The following is a 17,108-nucleotide window of genomic DNA, read 5'->3' as shown; positions in this document are numbered from 1 at the left end:
AAATCTAAATAACAGGTCGCCTGTATAATATTGCGCAGAGATTATTTTTGGACTGAATATGTGTTAAGAATTACTTGCAGCTGTTAGTAAACCACAACTGAAATGAAAGAAAAAGTACTTGGAAAATCAGCGGTGCAATAGCGTAACTATGTACTATACTAGCGGAAATGCATAAGCTCGTTTCAGCCTCTGACGTAGTACTATCTACCAGAAGTCTTATGTTGTATACGACATCTTCTTACAAGTACATTCCCGTACACGACGCTTTTAGTGTTCCCCTGACTGCGTTCAAATTATCAATTTATGCCTGCTTCTACACGAAGGCACGCTGGAGCGGCGCGCCATGACAAAATATGCTAATGCTGGTCGGGAACGCCGAGCATGCTGGAAGGCGGCTGCAATTTCCGTTCGGTAGCGGTTTACATATCGTGCGCTCAATGAGAAAATTAATATTAGATGTGCAGCAAGGCGTGCGACGCCGAGCTCCCAGCGGACGGCCAATTACCACACGCATGCGCGCGCCGCTGTGAAGCAATGCATGTAACATATTTCTGATTGACGGCTGTATTAAATTAGTCACGGCGCGTAAACCGATTTGATGCACGTTGCGTCACGGGCACGATAAACTGCTGACGCTAAACCTCTACGGGCACCGAGTGTTCCGTAATAAACGCTCGCAGCCCTCATAGAGAAATAACTAGCAGCGTGTTGCAACGAACGAGTCCGAAATGAAATTCGGTCACAACAGACAAATGCTTTGCTGGAGCGTATAACGAAAAGTTTAGATGGTTCTTCTTAGAGTCCAGTGTTGTCAATGGAAACGTTACAACAGTATTATCGAGTGCTTTTCTGAAAATGGTCTCATTTTCAGGTACAAAAAGACCCAACGTGTTCATTTCTGCACATCTAGGGGTACTACACATACGATAACAATAATATATGACGAGGAAATAATAACAAGGGCGGAAACTGCAAAATCCTGACGTACCCATATTGATGAGAATTTAAACTGGAAAAAACGAATTTTTGAACTCCGGAAAAAACTCAATTCCGCACATTTGTACATCGAATCGTTATAAATGCTCGGGAGAGATAGACGATTAAGTTAACAAATTTTGTTTATGAAATGATAATTAAATGGACACCCTAGCTGCAAACAGGCGTTGATGTACTTCATTGGGGACATGTTGAAAATGTGTGCCCCGACCGGGACTCGAACCCGGGATCTCCTGCTTACATGGCAGGCGCTCTATCCATCTGAGCCACCGCGGGCACAGAGGATCGTGCGTCTACAGGGACTTATCCCTTGCACGCTCCCCGTGAGACCCACATTCCCAACATGACCACACCACTACATTCGTAGTGCGCCTAATAGATGTTTGCCCATTATACTCATTACTCGTGGCAGATTAATCTACCAAGTCCCGTACGAGTTCGGGCATAGCGTGGGCGTTCGCACAAGAAGGTCAAAGGCCGGGAAGCCATATTTTAACAATATGTGACGGTAGTATCTGTTCCCGAAAGAACAGTTACCGTGGATGAACATGCAGCTTTGCTGGAAATGAAATGATAATTAAATGGACACCCTAGCTGCAAACAGGCGTTGTACTTCATTGGGGACATGAAGTACATCAACGCCTGTTTGCAGCTAGGGTGTCCATTTAATTATCATTTCATTTCTAGCAAAGCTGCATGGTCATCCACGGTAACTGTTCTTTCTGGAACAGATACTACCGTCATATATATATTGTTTATTTTTATTCTGTAACGTATGGAATAATATTCTGGGGTAACTCATGTTTAAGAACGATATTTTTTGTTACTCAAAAATGTGTTTTTAATATTTTTTTGTGGGATCTAAAATTTAAAAACCTCTCTTTACACACTGGCCTGATTTAGCTTCACTGATCAGGATAGTAAAAACCATGCGTATGTTAAGGGAATTTTCATTCACAAAGCAGGCTTATCACATTCACACAGTTCAGTACTGTTCTATCCTGATTAAATTGAGCTTAACTTAAATTCCATAAGGCAGTGAAGCCATTTCGAAGTCTCGGTGCGACGAAAATTGTCAGTCGATCTCCTGAAAACATTTGTAATAATTATTAACTTTCGGTGATCACATGGGGAAGACCGGAGATCTGCTAGTAAGACCGTGTTAGCCTATTTATTTGAAGTAACTGGATATCTTGAGCATACAAAACGGCAGGTTCGTCCAGTGTAAATCAGACGTTCCCCACTGATCCCGTGCAACACAGCGTAGTAAGCAGACACTGTCAATAATAATCAGTTAAATAATACGCGAAGACACTTACTTTAGTTTAGTTCATGTATTAAATTCCTTCTCATACAGAATCTCATCAAGATGGCGACTAGCTCAACAATACATACATATACATCCTCCTTCTTTCACGACTAATCGACAAGCATTCCTTCATTCTTTTCATAAGAGAAAACATAGATAGCAGAGAATCTATTCCATGGAGTAAATGGACGCTCCAAGGAATAATTGGGCTTGAAACTACTTTGCATTGATAATCGGTAAGATAAGAAGAGATATTTCGAGATATGTACTGAGTTATATAATTTATAAAATTTCTGAAAATATCGTGGAGAGACCGCTGCAAGAGACATTACATGTTGTAAGAATATTATGTGCTATTCATCCATAGACATTTTGTAGACATCTGTTTGAGGAGCTGCGTATTCTGACTTGTGCTTCATAGTATTCCAGCTTGTTGTAAATGAACCACTACAGTTGAAGAGAGACAATGATGTACATAATTACAATACCAACAGAAAAATTACTTTAATTCCTGATTGAGTTTGAATTTAGCACAAAAATGGGTGCACAATAATACTAACAAATTTTTTGATCCCTAAAAAAATGATGCATAATGACAGATAGCAACGTTACATTTGAAAACAAACGGAAAAATTTTCTCCTTGACAATTATAGGAAAATATCTATTTGTGTTGTATGCAAAAGGTGGTGGTAGGAATTACTAATTCACATCTTCGCAGAAACAACCTTGTAAATGGTCAGTAAGAAGCCATATTTTCTCGTGAATATGTAACATGAAAGTAAAATCACTTGTTCAACATCATTACAATTAATCGTACAAATGACGTGGAAATATTTCGTGTTATTCGGTCAGTATTACATATTTATTTGTTGAAACTGCCCAAAACTGAATATTGCTCAACTCCGCAATCTTTATGCAGTAGTCGAGGAGTCGAATCAAAATTGCAAATTCTGAACACAGTCGAGGCTACTTATGGCACGTTCAAAAAAATGTGAGATCTACTGCTGTACTCTTGGTTAATAAACGTATATTTGTTTTCTGTGGCGTTCGAAAAGACACGCAACAAATATTTGCTACACTGCATGTATGACGTGTACAAGTCCGTATTTCACATTGCTTCTCTAACGTTAGATTGAACTATATCAACATATTGCTTAATTTGAATGAAAATAATTATGAAGTTAGTTTCATCTTATTCTCGATGTTGATGTGTGTGTGTGTGTGTGTGTGTGTGTGTGTGTGTGGTCTAAATTAAAATTTTATCTCCAAGAAACAGCAGCCAGTTACTCTTTTTATTGAAAAGTTTGTTTATCTAATTACCTAGTCTCAACAATCTCAGATTCAAATGGTAATAATAATGATAATAACGGCAATAATAGTATGGTAATAACAACACAGCGTTCAGAATGTTGTGAAATTTTTTGATGAGTGCATACATGACTAGAGATAGGTGCACTGATACAACATCTTAGTCAACAACTGTCCGAAAATTCTCGGTTCACTTACAGGCACGACGATTAACACAACGAATAATGTGAAAAATTACAAATAGGATATCCTGTATCGAGTTAAAATCATAAAATTTCCTGTCAGGTGCGTTTACATTCAACGTTTGAAACAGACAGTGAAAAGTAATCATGAAAATTCAAAATGAGAATCTTTTCGATTTAGTAATATGATTTTTCATTCTCTTCTCATAGTGGAACAGCTCCCTTGCAGATCATTGATCTTTGCAGCAGGAACGCCATGAGGTAGGTCAGGAAAACTCCGAAGGAGCCATCTGGCGACGAGGTATGGAACCTGATAATTAGTGCGGAGACGGTGGGAAGGCGGTTACGTAAGCTTGTTGGCTTGCAGTCACAACAAAAGAATAAAACGGGCTAAATAATGGAAATAAATAACAATTTCTAAATCCGCAGAGTAAATTTAAAGTTGCTGTGACAACGAGAAACATGCTAGCTTTTCTATTCACTTACCCACGTACCTGAACACAATGACATCATTTCGTAAGGCATTAATAACTTAGTTGGTCACACGTAGTTCAACTCTCTATTTATCTACATATTGCTACACAATAATATGAGGGTGCATATTCGTGTGACGGCTCTTTTATAACAATTTTAGTTTTCAGTTCATTTCATCATAACTTACTGAGATTGTAGTTCATTTTCTACGATAATACCAGAACGATGAACTCCACATGGATTTCATAATACTTGTAGAACATTGAAATTGTTGCGGAACGTGTTTAAGAGTTATATTTCCTTTCGAACTTCCAAATAGTTTACAACTGGCGCTTATTTCCAGGAATTTATAGTAAAATATAAGAATGAAAAAACTGATATACATTTGAGGGAATCTCGATTTCCTCCGAAGGCCTAATTAATAACAAATGTTTCAGAAACCAGTCCTCAGAAATCATTTTACGTACGAGCTTAAAGCGAATCCATAAATTCTGAGGCTATTTCGGGATTTTAAACTAAAAATAAAGTTTTACTTATAACACTGAATGTAGTGATATTCAAACTATTTTTGTGTGTATCTTGACACGCCTTCAAAAAATACACTGAGGTGGATGTAATTTACATTCACCTGAAAGTAATTTCGCCACTCGAGCACAACTGTAGTATGTATGAATACCTGAGATCGTTTTAAGCAGCTGATCCTAATATTTGTTCAATATTTGAGGATAGAATCATTGAGTCAAAGACGTAAATAAGGGTACCACATTTGACGATATTTTACAAAACAGAGTTCTCAAAATAACAGATCCTATACACTGCTAACCACCTTATCATCGAGAAATGTCTATTTTATTATTAACACTTTTTCTATGCTGCTTAAGTATAAATATTTTCCAGGCTTGAATCCTTCAATGTATTTAAAACAAGGTGTTTTTCATTTGAATCTTCTTTCAATGTAATTTTTTCCGGCTCACTATTTGAAGAAATATTCATCTGTCTTTAGCATCTGCGTAAATATTTATTTAAACTTTGTATTTTATACGTTAGTGCATTCTAAAATTTTATAGTAAAATGATGAATTCAAAATCTATTTTGATACTAATTTTACCAGACAAATATTGAGTAAGATTTGGAAACAATGAAAAAAACTGTGTTAGTTTGATCACAAGACGACGAAAGTGACAACAAGCAATGTTTCAAATTTCTAGATAACTCTGGCAGTAAACAAGGTTACAAAATCTGTAGCCATTTTTTCTTTAGCGATACAAGACATAGTGACGTTCGTACTACAAGAAAAGTAGTCAGAGAAAACGCGAACATGAGGTTATTCGCTAAATCTACCCAAATTATCTCTATTAGACCCTAAATTAACGTTATTGTTCGGTAAATATCAATTGCGAGAATAAGTTATTACGATGGATGGCTCTATGGCGATGGCCAAATGCCAATAATAACAAGAACAAAAAACTTACTGCATCATAAGAGTATGTCTGAAAAAGGTAAGACTTCCTGCCATAATAAATGCAAAGATCATGTATCTTTTCGAAAGTACGATTGACCAAAGCACCTGTTAAAATCGACGATAGTTTCACCATAAAGCGACAGAACATGAACATTACAAATATTCGAGTAGCATGTTAACAGAACACTCATGTTTACAGGCCATGTTGTATGCAAAGAAACTAATAAACTCAGTTGAAGTTTGTGTTGTTACGAAAATCGTAACTATGTTATTACACTAAATAAACTCATCAGGAAGACTTAAAAAGGGATTGACAAGTACTGAATGTCATAATTCAGTCTAGATATCGAGGCAGAAGTATTTACCTGTACTCGTACATTTCCTTTTTATCCAGGTAATTTAATAGCTAACTTAAAAGCAAATCCTAAATTTGAAGTTTCCTAAGTTTTTGCGGCGAATTCCAACAAAATAATTCATTAACAATTTTTCGTACTCTGCAGCAATATCTACAATACTCTATTTCTGTGTAAAAAAATTAAATGCTGACTTTATATGTAAAACCCACAACAAAATTTCCTGGACATTTCACATAGGTTCAATAAATATATGTAGATGCCTGTACGAAGCTATGCGTAGGATGCTTCTTCAACTGAAAAATATTTAAACATTTTTCTTCGTTTCTTTCGCTGTAGTTCGGATGAAGAATAGAATAGCTCACCCGTAAGAACGTCAGAAATGTTACATGAAACCGTAGCTGTTGTTTCTCTTAACAATCTGCACCTAGGTAGCAACTCTAAAACACCACAAACGAATCAGTAAACAACTTCGCTTCCATAATAAGAACGAAGTGCTGCTAGCTACCTCCTTCAGTGTATATCGAGACCTGTACGAAGAACAGTGTTAGATAAACTTATGCAGGAGGGTCCTAAACATAAAACATTATTTCTTCTTACAGACAAATAAATAAGAAAACTACTACTTAATGAATCTGCGTCGCCCCTACGGGAGATACTAAGGAAACAATAAGCTACTCCCACCCCTTTTTCAACAGTTCGAACCCTCTTCAAGGAGCACTATTTTCATTTAACAGGCTATATACGCTGCGGAAGAACCGCGAAGAGGTTGTCACCATAACACTGACGCCAGTTAGCTATACGAGAACATACTCATTTCTGCGCACAGTTGAGTGATGTACAGAGCTCACAGAATGTGCAGAAGGCAGAAAGTGCAGCTACCAGACTTACACAACCAGTGTCGATAAGGAGCCCCGGAGAAGAAGATATGCAGCCCCGCATGGTGCATCCGGGCGTCGAACCGACGCGCCGCCGCGCCAAAGCACAGCCAGGCGGGAGCACGTCGAGCCTTTGCACTGCGTCCTGCACTACTGACACTCGGGCTAAAACCTTCCCGAACAAAAATAACGCGCCTTTTCTCTCTTTTTTAGTTTCAAAAACATAATTTTACCCCTTTACCATTATGCATGTAATAGTCTAATCTTCTTACGGTTATTACTTATAAAAGTGGGGGGCAGTGCAATCACGATCAAAGTAACTCGAACAACATGAACGCAGTACTGGGCATCAAAAACCTTTAACTAACTATAATAATAATGATAATAACTCGATGCCGTACCTTTTGGCTGATATTATAGGCAGCAATTTGTGGTGTAGAGAGCGTCCTGAAAACATGATCCCCGCGCGCCGGGGCCCGCAACAGGTGCGAGTCCGCTGGCCTGCACACGTGCAAAATTAAACAGCGGCCGTCGCGTGCTCCTTGCCCGCGACATGACCTCCGGCAAGTAAAATGGGCCGCTCCCGGAATTCCTGCCTCACGCCGAGCCCCACTTTCCACTTAACGGCCGCTCGGTCGTTGTTGTTACGGCACAAAAAGAACAAGTTTCCACCTGTGCAGCATGTCGAGAAAACGTTGGCGTGATCAGTAAATAGACCTTGTCAGCTGTAGAATGTAATGACAGTACGAATCGAATGAAATACAAATGGCAATGAGAGTACGTTTCTGTTTCTTGGGCTATATTGCGAAAGAGTTCTCTTTCGGTCTGAAATTTGTGATGCAGTAAATAAGTGACAAACACTATACATTACAAATGTTTAACTACATACTAGACATAAAATGAATTCCGCAATTGCAAACCAGGGAAGACTTCCTTGCAGCATCTTTTAGTTTTAAAATAATGTTCGTTACTTTTCCTACTGCAGGTCAGAGAAATAGCTTTCGCTTACTCTGTCAATTTGACCGTTATTTCTAACGACTACGCCAAAAATCTCCGTATTTGAAATACCAGAGAAGTTAATACTCGCTCATTACGATCCAAAATGATTATTTTTTTAAAAAAAACAGGTTTACGAAGTATTAAAAGTATGATATTTCTATCGTTTATAGAAAAAAACTCTCTACTGTGTGTTACGGTAAATAAACGCTTTTAAACGAAATCACAAGTCTAAGTAGGGTCATCCTAGCACTTATTGAAAATTCGATCTACAGGAATTTGCGCATTTTCTTCACTTATTTGTCCATGGTGTGGTAATATCCGTTACAGTAACATTAGTCGCGGAACAGTCAAAAGCCTGGCAGTCCCCAGCATAGCAAATGAGACTAAAACTGCTAAGATACGTTTCCGTAGAGAAAGAACTTCCGTGGCATATAGCAGCAGCTACGGCTAGGCGGCGAGCAGGCGTGCAGCCCAATGTTTGCAGCTCGGACAGTGGCGCGGCTAATGAGTATAATCTCCCGAGCCCAGACCCCAAACGACTTTTGTCCTCATTATAAGTAATTTTCCAAATCGCAGTTGAGCTCGCGCAGTTTGAGCTCAGCTCGGCGGCCACGGTTATCATTAGGTGGGGAGAGAGGGCTGAGGGGGGGGCGGCCCGGATCAGCTGTTGGCGCGTCCACGTCAGCGCCTCAGCGCCGGCGCCAACGCGTGCTTTCCACACACATCACCTTCACTACCGTTCCAATCCCTGTCTGGCAGCTGCCTTACGATTCTCCACAGCTCCGCCAAATTATTTCAGATGAGTACCACAGAGCCTCCCATATCCATTTCATGGAACAATGTCTCCCCGCCGACCGAGGTGGCAAAGTCGTAAACACACGAGACCTCCATTTGGAAGGAACAGAATTCAAACCCCTGGTCGGCCATTCTGATTTAGATGTAGCATGCTTTTTCAGAATCACGTCATTGGATTACAGGAAATCTTTCTTTTGCCAATGCCTTAGCAAATTTCCATACTCGTCCTCCGTCTTTTGAACTGTTGATCTATCTCTAACGATCTCGATGTCAACTGGAGGTGAAACTCTAACCTTCCCTCTTTCTTCCACGTAATGTCCTCTCTGAGTGGTATTTAATATCCTGTTCCTAATTTCTACAGAGTGGTTACATAGAAACTCTTCGAACTAAATACGAAGTACCGCAGGTTGTAAATGAAGGAACTGTCACCACTCAGGGCTGTTTGCTGCACCATCAATTCACTTATTCTCTTTTTCATTCGTTTCTTATTTACGAGGGCATGCTGAAAAGTAAGTGTCTGATTTTTTATGTGGACACTCTTAAAGCTTTTCAGATAAAACAAACATTACTAACATTCTACAAATTTAATCTTTATGTTTACATATTTGCAGCCCTCTGCCACTAGAAGGGTAAGAATTGTAGTGCATAATATGGCGGTGTGTAACGTAACTATGTTGTTGCGTGAGAAACAGCGCGCTGTAATCGATTTTCGAATTCGATGCATTCGTCCACATATGCAACACCCACTCCTTCAGTGTGACCATGTCAGAACACACACGAGCGCTGCGACATCTGCAACCATCCGATGCTTTGGGTTCACTGTCATCGATAATCTTCCATACTGTCCCGACTTGGTCCCAGTCTACACTATCTGTCTCAAAAACTTAAAGAATTCCATCAAGGACTTAACCTTAACACTCGTATTGATGAAGCGACGCAAGCAGAGGCGAGGTTGTGGTTCCGTCAACAGAGTCAAACATTTTACAGTGACGTTAGCAACTTCGTGTGTTTGTCGCCAGGGTGACTATGTTGAGAAATGAATATGTAAACATATTCTTGTTCGGGGTTGCCAGCAAGTCCAGTACTGCTACGGGATGAAGATTAGAGAATTGTTTAATAAGCGCAGGACTCAATGTCCTTCTAAGGCCTGCAAGGTACCAACGGCGAAATAGAAGAGATGGAGAAATTTTGGTGTTTAAGGAAGAAAATCAACATTATTTCTTTTAACACAAACCTTAAAATGGAACAGGCAGGCGAGAAAATGGTTGCAGTATATCATTTACTCTCCATCAGAACTGTAAAGGGAAAGATTAAAGGATGCGTATAGTATTTTCAGGATGTCAATCACATTAGTTATATCATCTAATTTTGTACTTATACTTAGCTAGTACCGGCAATATTTCATGACTACTTCCACGAGTCACAGGTACATGTGTGTATGTTAAATGGTTGAACGTAATATCCGACTGTTGCACTGCGCCATAGCTATTCGTCCTACACCGTACTGGCTTCGTTATAGTGACAGCAGTGGGCAACGATACGTTGTGTAATTCTGGGTGGTAGGATGTTTTGATGCTGGCGCATTCAAATAAATAATACCGATTATACATTACATCGATCTTACTGGTGCTGAACTCGTGTCCTTCTTTAAACTTGCAGTAATAGCCGGCCGGAGTGGCAGAGCGGTTCTAGGCGCTACAGTCTGGAACTGCGCGACCGCTACGTTCGCAGGTTCGAATCCTGCCTCGGGCATGGATGTGTGTGATGTCCTTAGGTTAGCTAGGTTTAAGTAGTTCTAAGTTCTAGGGGACTGATGACCTCAGAAGTGAAGTCCCATAGTTCTCAGAGCTATTTGAACCATTTTTTGCAGTAATAGTGCATGCGCAAGTATAAATATGTATTGCGTGGTCATGAACGAGGGCGTGCTGCAAAGTAATGTCTTTTCATGTGAAAACTATTAAAGCTTGAAAAAAAAATACATTGTTAAATTTCCACATCTTTAGTCTTCATGGTCACGAAGTCAGTGTAAATAACGACTGGGAACGTTCTACCAATCGTTCTGTTTCGCGAAGACAGAAATCCGCTCATTGGTCACGGAGTCATTCGAAAACCGCTATGTGAACGTCCTCATCGTTGGAAAATTTCTTTTCCCCGGATGTTCTTTCAGCTTGCCATCAAGATGAAAAACGTGTGTTGGAAATCTGGACTGTCTCTCCCACGCTTGCGCGGACTTGGTCAAATTGTTGCCGCCATTTCACTGCGGATGGACGCGACATTGCATTTTGTTCCTGCACCGCTAGAATTTCAAGGTGAATCTGTCTGCACTTTCGACATTTTGCCCACAAGAATCGACTGCCCCCCTGTACACCGCGTTTGGAATATGTTTCCAGTAGCCACGTCATTTTATTCTCACACTGTGAGGCAACTGTTATCCGTCCCGTGACAGAGGTCTCTCAGCAGAAAAGCCCGAACATGTACTCAGTCCTGACAATGCACCACTTTTGTTGCGCAATGGTCTTAGCATAAGACGACATGTGTAACTTTCTTTTTCTAGTCCTCTCGTGGTGAGGTCTTATGGGACCAAACTACTTAGGTCATCGGTCCCTAAGCCTACACACTACTTCGGCTAACTTAAACTAACTTACGCTATGGACAACTCACACACACCCATGCCCGCGGGAGGACTCAACCTCCGACGGGGAGAGCCGCACGGACCGTGAATAGGCGTCTCATAACGCACGGCTACCCCGCGCGGCCTTCTAGTTCTCTCATACTATGTACTCGTGTTTGTCCATTTTCCAAGAGCTACCAAAACTTACAACTACGGGAGGCACCGTCTCTACTACAATGCCCTAATCAAACACTACAATAAGTCACTCTAACTTTAATTTTTAAAAAATAAAATCACTGTGACATTTGAATCTACGCATACTAAAACTACGTATCATGATTCATTAAAGCGTATTTCCTGTGTCAACGATAGGTAATCAGTATGATGGAAAGAAGTCAGTGAGGATTACCAATGATAGAACTGGGACTGTTGACAAAGATGCGTACTTGGGCCAATAGAAAATTTTGAGAAGATAGACACGGAATGAAAAAACAGTAGAATGAAAGTATTTTCGATTTACTTTGAGAAACTGAACCAAAAAATGGCTCTGAGCACTATGGGACTTAACTTCTGAGGTCATCAGTCCCCTAGAACTTAGAACTACTTAAACTTAACTAACCTAAGGACATCACACACATCCATGCCCGAGGTTGGATTCGAACCTGCGACAGTAGCGGTCGCGCGGTTCCAGACTGCAGCGCCTAGAACCGCTCGGCCACCTCGGCCGGCAAACTGAACGCAAAAGAAAACTTTCCTAACTGCCACAGTCCTGAATTGGTGGTCAATGCATTGTCCTGCTAAAAAATAAAGCTAAATTACTGAATTTTAAAAACTGGTCTGATTCACCAATTTTAGGACATGATCAAAGTGCATACTATTTATTTTAGAAAATAGCCTAACTATGTACAATATTTATAAAACTCTATGTCAAACACACAAAAATTATGAAAACAGTGCCGCTTAAATGTGAAAGTATAGGTCGTTGATGAATATAGACACAGCGATACATTGAAAACAAATATTATTGCATGCCGTGATGGAATAAATAGACACTTATTCGACACAGTAGGGTGAACTGGGATATTACATCAAATTCTAAACATAATGTAATCCAAAACTACTAAAAAAGACGTAAATTATTTCCGAAGAAATGCTTTCTTCAAGCAGACAGTATCACCTGCTGCGAACATCCAGCAAGCTAGTGATACACAAAAAGTACATAGTGTAATGTATATGCTGAATTCGGGCGAAGCGAGTTTAGTTCGTTCTCTGAAACAGAAAAAAATAAAACTTGCATGTAATATATATGCTACATAAGGATTGAGGAGGATAAACAAAACGTGAAAATGGTACTTTGTTTACAAACTAATATTTGTATAACTGCTATGGAAATTGGACACTGCAGCAAACATTTTGTCGAAAAATTAAATACCGTTAACTATCTAGAAATATCTGCCCGGAGTGGACTTTTAGTTTGATCACTTAAACCAAATAGTAGGAAAAGTAGAGGCCAGACTGAGATTCATAGGAATAAAATTAACTAAGAAACTCTTATACGATGCTTGTTCGACCGATTATTGAATATTGTTCATCAGTATGACACCCTCACTAGACAGGACTGGAAGAAAAGATAGAGACGATCCAACGAAGAAGACCGGCGCATTTCGTCACGGGATCGTTCAGTCCGCACAAAAGCATTACAGAAGAGGTACTCAAAAAACTCCATTGGTAGACGCTACAAGAGATGCGTTGCCCATCACGCAAAGTTTACTATCTAAATTTCTAGAAATGAGAAAATTAAAGAAACTGGAGCTGATATAGAGGCTTACTGACAGTCTTTCTTCCCACGCGCCATTCGCGAATGTACCTGTGAAGGGGGGATCAGTTAGTGGTACTAGACGTAACCTCCGCCAAACACGGTCGGATGGGTTGCAGGGTATTGAAGTAGATGTATAAATATGAGTGAAACGTAAGGGGAGTGAGATAGCTCAACTCGTGGCTGTGAACAATGAAACTTAAAGGCACTGTAGAGGACAAGGGGCTATTTTTAGAAAATATGGTGCGAAATTGTGATTTAGTGTGTTTCAGTGCGCGATGCGCCAGCCTCACGGCAGGCGGCAGGGTCATCGGGAGCGTAGTAGCAATGGGTGGGCAGAAACATGATAGGAAACCGCAAGGTGGGCCTCGCCCCCCTCAGTTAAACGGGGCAGGGGGTGGTGTGTCCACTGTCCAACACCCCCGGTAAGGATTAATGCTAGTGCAGAATCAGTGGCAGACTTTTTTCTGACCGGCTTGGTGAGGGGCAGACCGTGCAAATTTTTATTGGATACCGGGTCTCAGGTATCAGTGGCGAGTAGAAATGTACTCGGTAAAGTAGAATTAAAACCACCACGGTGGGCGTGGGTGGGGGACAGGTGAAGTCACTCGGATCAGAGCCATTTTGAACTGCTGTTATACGCGGTCCAGTCACACCTCCTGTGTTCGACGCCAATGTGCCAAAATCACTCACAGACGGCAGCTGGCAGCACTAGCAGCGGAGGATATATAAAGCGTATCGGGAGGCAGGGGGAGGGGGGAGGAGGGAGACGCGGAAAACAGTCCATTCCCTGTCGTTACGGAGAGATTTATCTGATGGACAAAGGGGCACGGTCATTGGATTCCGGCCAAGGTTGGAATCATTTCCGAAACGGCTAAATTCGTAAATGTTCGCGTGCGTCCGTGATTAAAGTACTAGTCGACGACAATGTTATTGCATCTGGGGGTGAGGGAGCTTCTGTCGGATTATCGTGATATTTCACGAGGTCACGCTGAAACACTTGATAATAAATGTTCGACTGTCATGAAATATTTCAAAGTTCGATGCGTTTTCCTTAGTCACCACTGTACTTGTTTCCCGTAACGTTCTCCAATGATTCCGATAACAGCCACCTCAGACCAAATGCAGTTATATCGTGGTCGGTTAATATACACTCATGCATCATAAATTAAGGATAATTGTAGAATGTAATGCCACACAACGTTGCTCTACACAAAACTGGCGCTAATAGCATAGGCACATAGGGAACACACACGACACAGATCTGTAAGTCCACAGTATTGGTGATAAGTTGAGAAAACCGTCCAGAAACACATGTGCTACAAAACTCCACTGTTTCCTGCGCACGTACCCCGACATCAGTATGGGATATGATCACCATGCACACGTACACGGGCCGCACAAATGGTTGGCATACTCTGGATCAGGTGGTCGAGCAGCTGGTATGGTATAGCTTCCCATTCTTGCACCAGTGCCTCTCGGAGCTCCTGAAGTGTCGTAGGGGTTTGAAGACATGCAACGATACGTCGATCGAGAGCATCCCAGACGTGCTCGATGGGGTTTAGGTCTGGAGAACAGGAAGGCCACTCCATTCGCCTGATATCTTCTGTTTCAAGGTACTCCTCCATCATCCATCATCCATCAGGAGGAAGGTGGGACCCACTGCCCCTCTGAAAAGGCGGACATACTGGTGCAAAATGACGTCCCGGTACACCTGTCCTGTTACAGTTCCTCTGTCAAAGACTTGCAGGGGAGTACGTGCAACGATCATAATCCCACCCCACACCATCAAACCACGACCTCCATACAGGTCTCTTTCAAGGACATTAAGGGGTTGGTATCTGGTTCCTACGACACTTCAGGAGCTCCGAGAGGCACTGGTGCAAGAATGGGAAGCTATACCACAGCAGCTGCTCGACCACCTGATCCAGAGTATGTCAACCCGTTGTGCGGTCCGTGTACGTGTGCATGGTGATCATATCCCATACTGATGTCGGGGTACATGCGCAGGAAACAGTGGAGTTTTGTAGCACATGTGTTTCTGGACGGTTTTCTCAACTTATCACCAATACTGTGGACTTACAGATCTGTGTCGTGTGTGTTCCCTATGTGCCTATACTATTAGCGCCAGTTTTGTGTAGAGCCACGTTGTGTGGCATTACAGATGAAAACCCGGCGAGAATCACTGTTCAGACTATGCCTGGACTCGTCCGTGAACATAACCTGCGACCACTGTTCCGATGACCGTATACTATGTTCTTGACACCAGGATTTACGGGCTCTCCTGTGACCAGGGGTTAGTGGAATGCACCTTGCAGGTCTCCAGGTGAATAAACCATGTCTGTTCAGTCGTCTGTAGACTGTGTGTCTGGAGACAACTGTTCCAGTAGCTGCGGTAAGGTCCCGAGCAAAGCTACCTGGAGTACTCCGTGGCCGTCTGCGGGCACTGATGGTGAGATACCGGTCTTCTTGTGGTGTCGTACGCCGTGGACGTCCCGTACTGTAGCGCCTGTACACGTTTCCTGTCTACTGGAGTCGTTACCATAATGTTGAGATCACACTTTGTGACACACGGAGGGCCCGTGCTGTGTTTGACCAGCCTCCTGTCGCCCTAGCATTCTACCCCTCATTACGTCATCAATATGTGTTCTTTGAGCCATTTTCAACACACAGTCTCCATTCGCACGTCTGTAAACGTCTGCACACCTACTCGCTGCACCGTACTCTGACATGTACGAACACACCTCTGCGTATGTGGACTGCTGCCAGCGCCACAGTGCGACGACCGCAGGTCAAATGCACCGCATGCTCATACCCCGAGGTGATTTAAGCCCGAAAACCGGCCACCAGACCGTTGTTTCACGATGTATCAACATTATCCTTAATTTAAGAGCATGAGTGTATAATGCACGACAAAATGACACATCCAAAACCGGCGCCGAGGTAACTGTGGTGTACACAGGCCGTAGATAACAGGGGTGAAAACGCCGGTTGCGGAGATGTGTAACGGCGAATAGAAGTGCACCTGTTGAGCAACTGACCTCCCCAGATCAATCAATGGGCTACCAACAGTCTCCACGACGACCGTTCAGCGAACGTTGCTGCGTAAGGACCTCAACAACAGGCGCCTGGTTCAATACCCCCGTGCTGACTGCTGTTTATTGGCGACGAAGACTGGAATTTGCACGCCTGTACCGCAAATGGGCGTCCACTGGGTGGTGATAGGTGACCTTTTCAGATGCTCCATCAGATAGATGGCCTTTGGTGTGTACTGCCTTGCAAGAATCATCTGAAGGATCCAGGCCTGAAGAAGGAGCGTTATAGTCTGGGGAATGTTTTCGTGGCATTCCCTGGGGGACCTCGTCATTCCGGAAGGCACAGTGAATAAACACAAGTATGTATCCATCCTGGGGACCATGTCCGCCGCTCTACGCAGTTTGTGTTTCCTCTGCACGATGACATTTACCAGCAGGACAATGCAGTGTGTCACACAGCTCGAAGTGTACACGAGTGGTTCGAAGAGCACCCGGATGAGGTCACCGTACTCCCCTGGCTGCCAAACTCTCAGGATTTAAACCCAGTCGAGAATCTGGGGGACGACCTCGATTGGGCTGTTCGCGCCATAAATCGTCAACCGAGAAACTTAGCGCAGCTCGCTACAGCACTGGTGTCGGTACAGCCCCTCATCCCTGTCGGCACCTTTGAGAACCTCACTGAGGCTCTTCCTGCATGTCCGCGCAGCAAAAGATTGTTATTCACGCTTTTGACAGGTGGTCACATTAATGTAACTGGACCGTGTTGTACAAAATGGGCGGGGCACACAGACACAAGAACCGACAGAAAGTGGACAAAATGAACCTACTGGTAAATCAGTTCAAAACATCAGTACGGAGCTGGATTATACTTGGACATGAAAAGCTCAAT

General features: G+C 42.2%; 1 protein-coding gene and 1 non-coding gene across 4 annotated transcripts in view; both read right to left on the bottom strand.

The window, feature by feature from the left end:
• Positions 1-7,458, bottom strand: part of LOC124556693 — a 136,217-nt gene extending 128,759 nt beyond the window's left edge. For 2 of the 3 annotated variants that reach the window (XM_047130668.1, XM_047130669.1), the window contains exon 1: positions 7,365-7,458. In XM_047130668.1, coding sequence (XP_046986624.1) covers positions 7,365-7,420 — 56 coding nt within the window. In that variant the 5' untranslated portion in view covers positions 7,421-7,458. Of the gene's footprint in view, positions 1-6,976; positions 7,105-7,364 lie in introns of those variants that run through there. The other variant, XR_006968660.1, reaches the window with a different exon arrangement.
• On the bottom strand, positions 1,199-1,273 carry Trnat-ugu. The gene has a single exon. It is a non-coding gene; the product is annotated as a tRNA-Thr (tRNA).
• Positions 7,459-17,108: the final 9,650 nt, after the last annotated feature.

The sequence above is a fragment of the Schistocerca americana genome, chromosome X (genome assembly GCF_021461395.2).
Source record: "Schistocerca americana isolate TAMUIC-IGC-003095 chromosome X, iqSchAmer2.1, whole genome shotgun sequence".
Taxonomy (NCBI): domain Eukaryota; kingdom Metazoa; phylum Arthropoda; class Insecta; order Orthoptera; family Acrididae; genus Schistocerca; species Schistocerca americana.
This window is presented reverse-complemented; position numbering and strand designations above follow the sequence as displayed.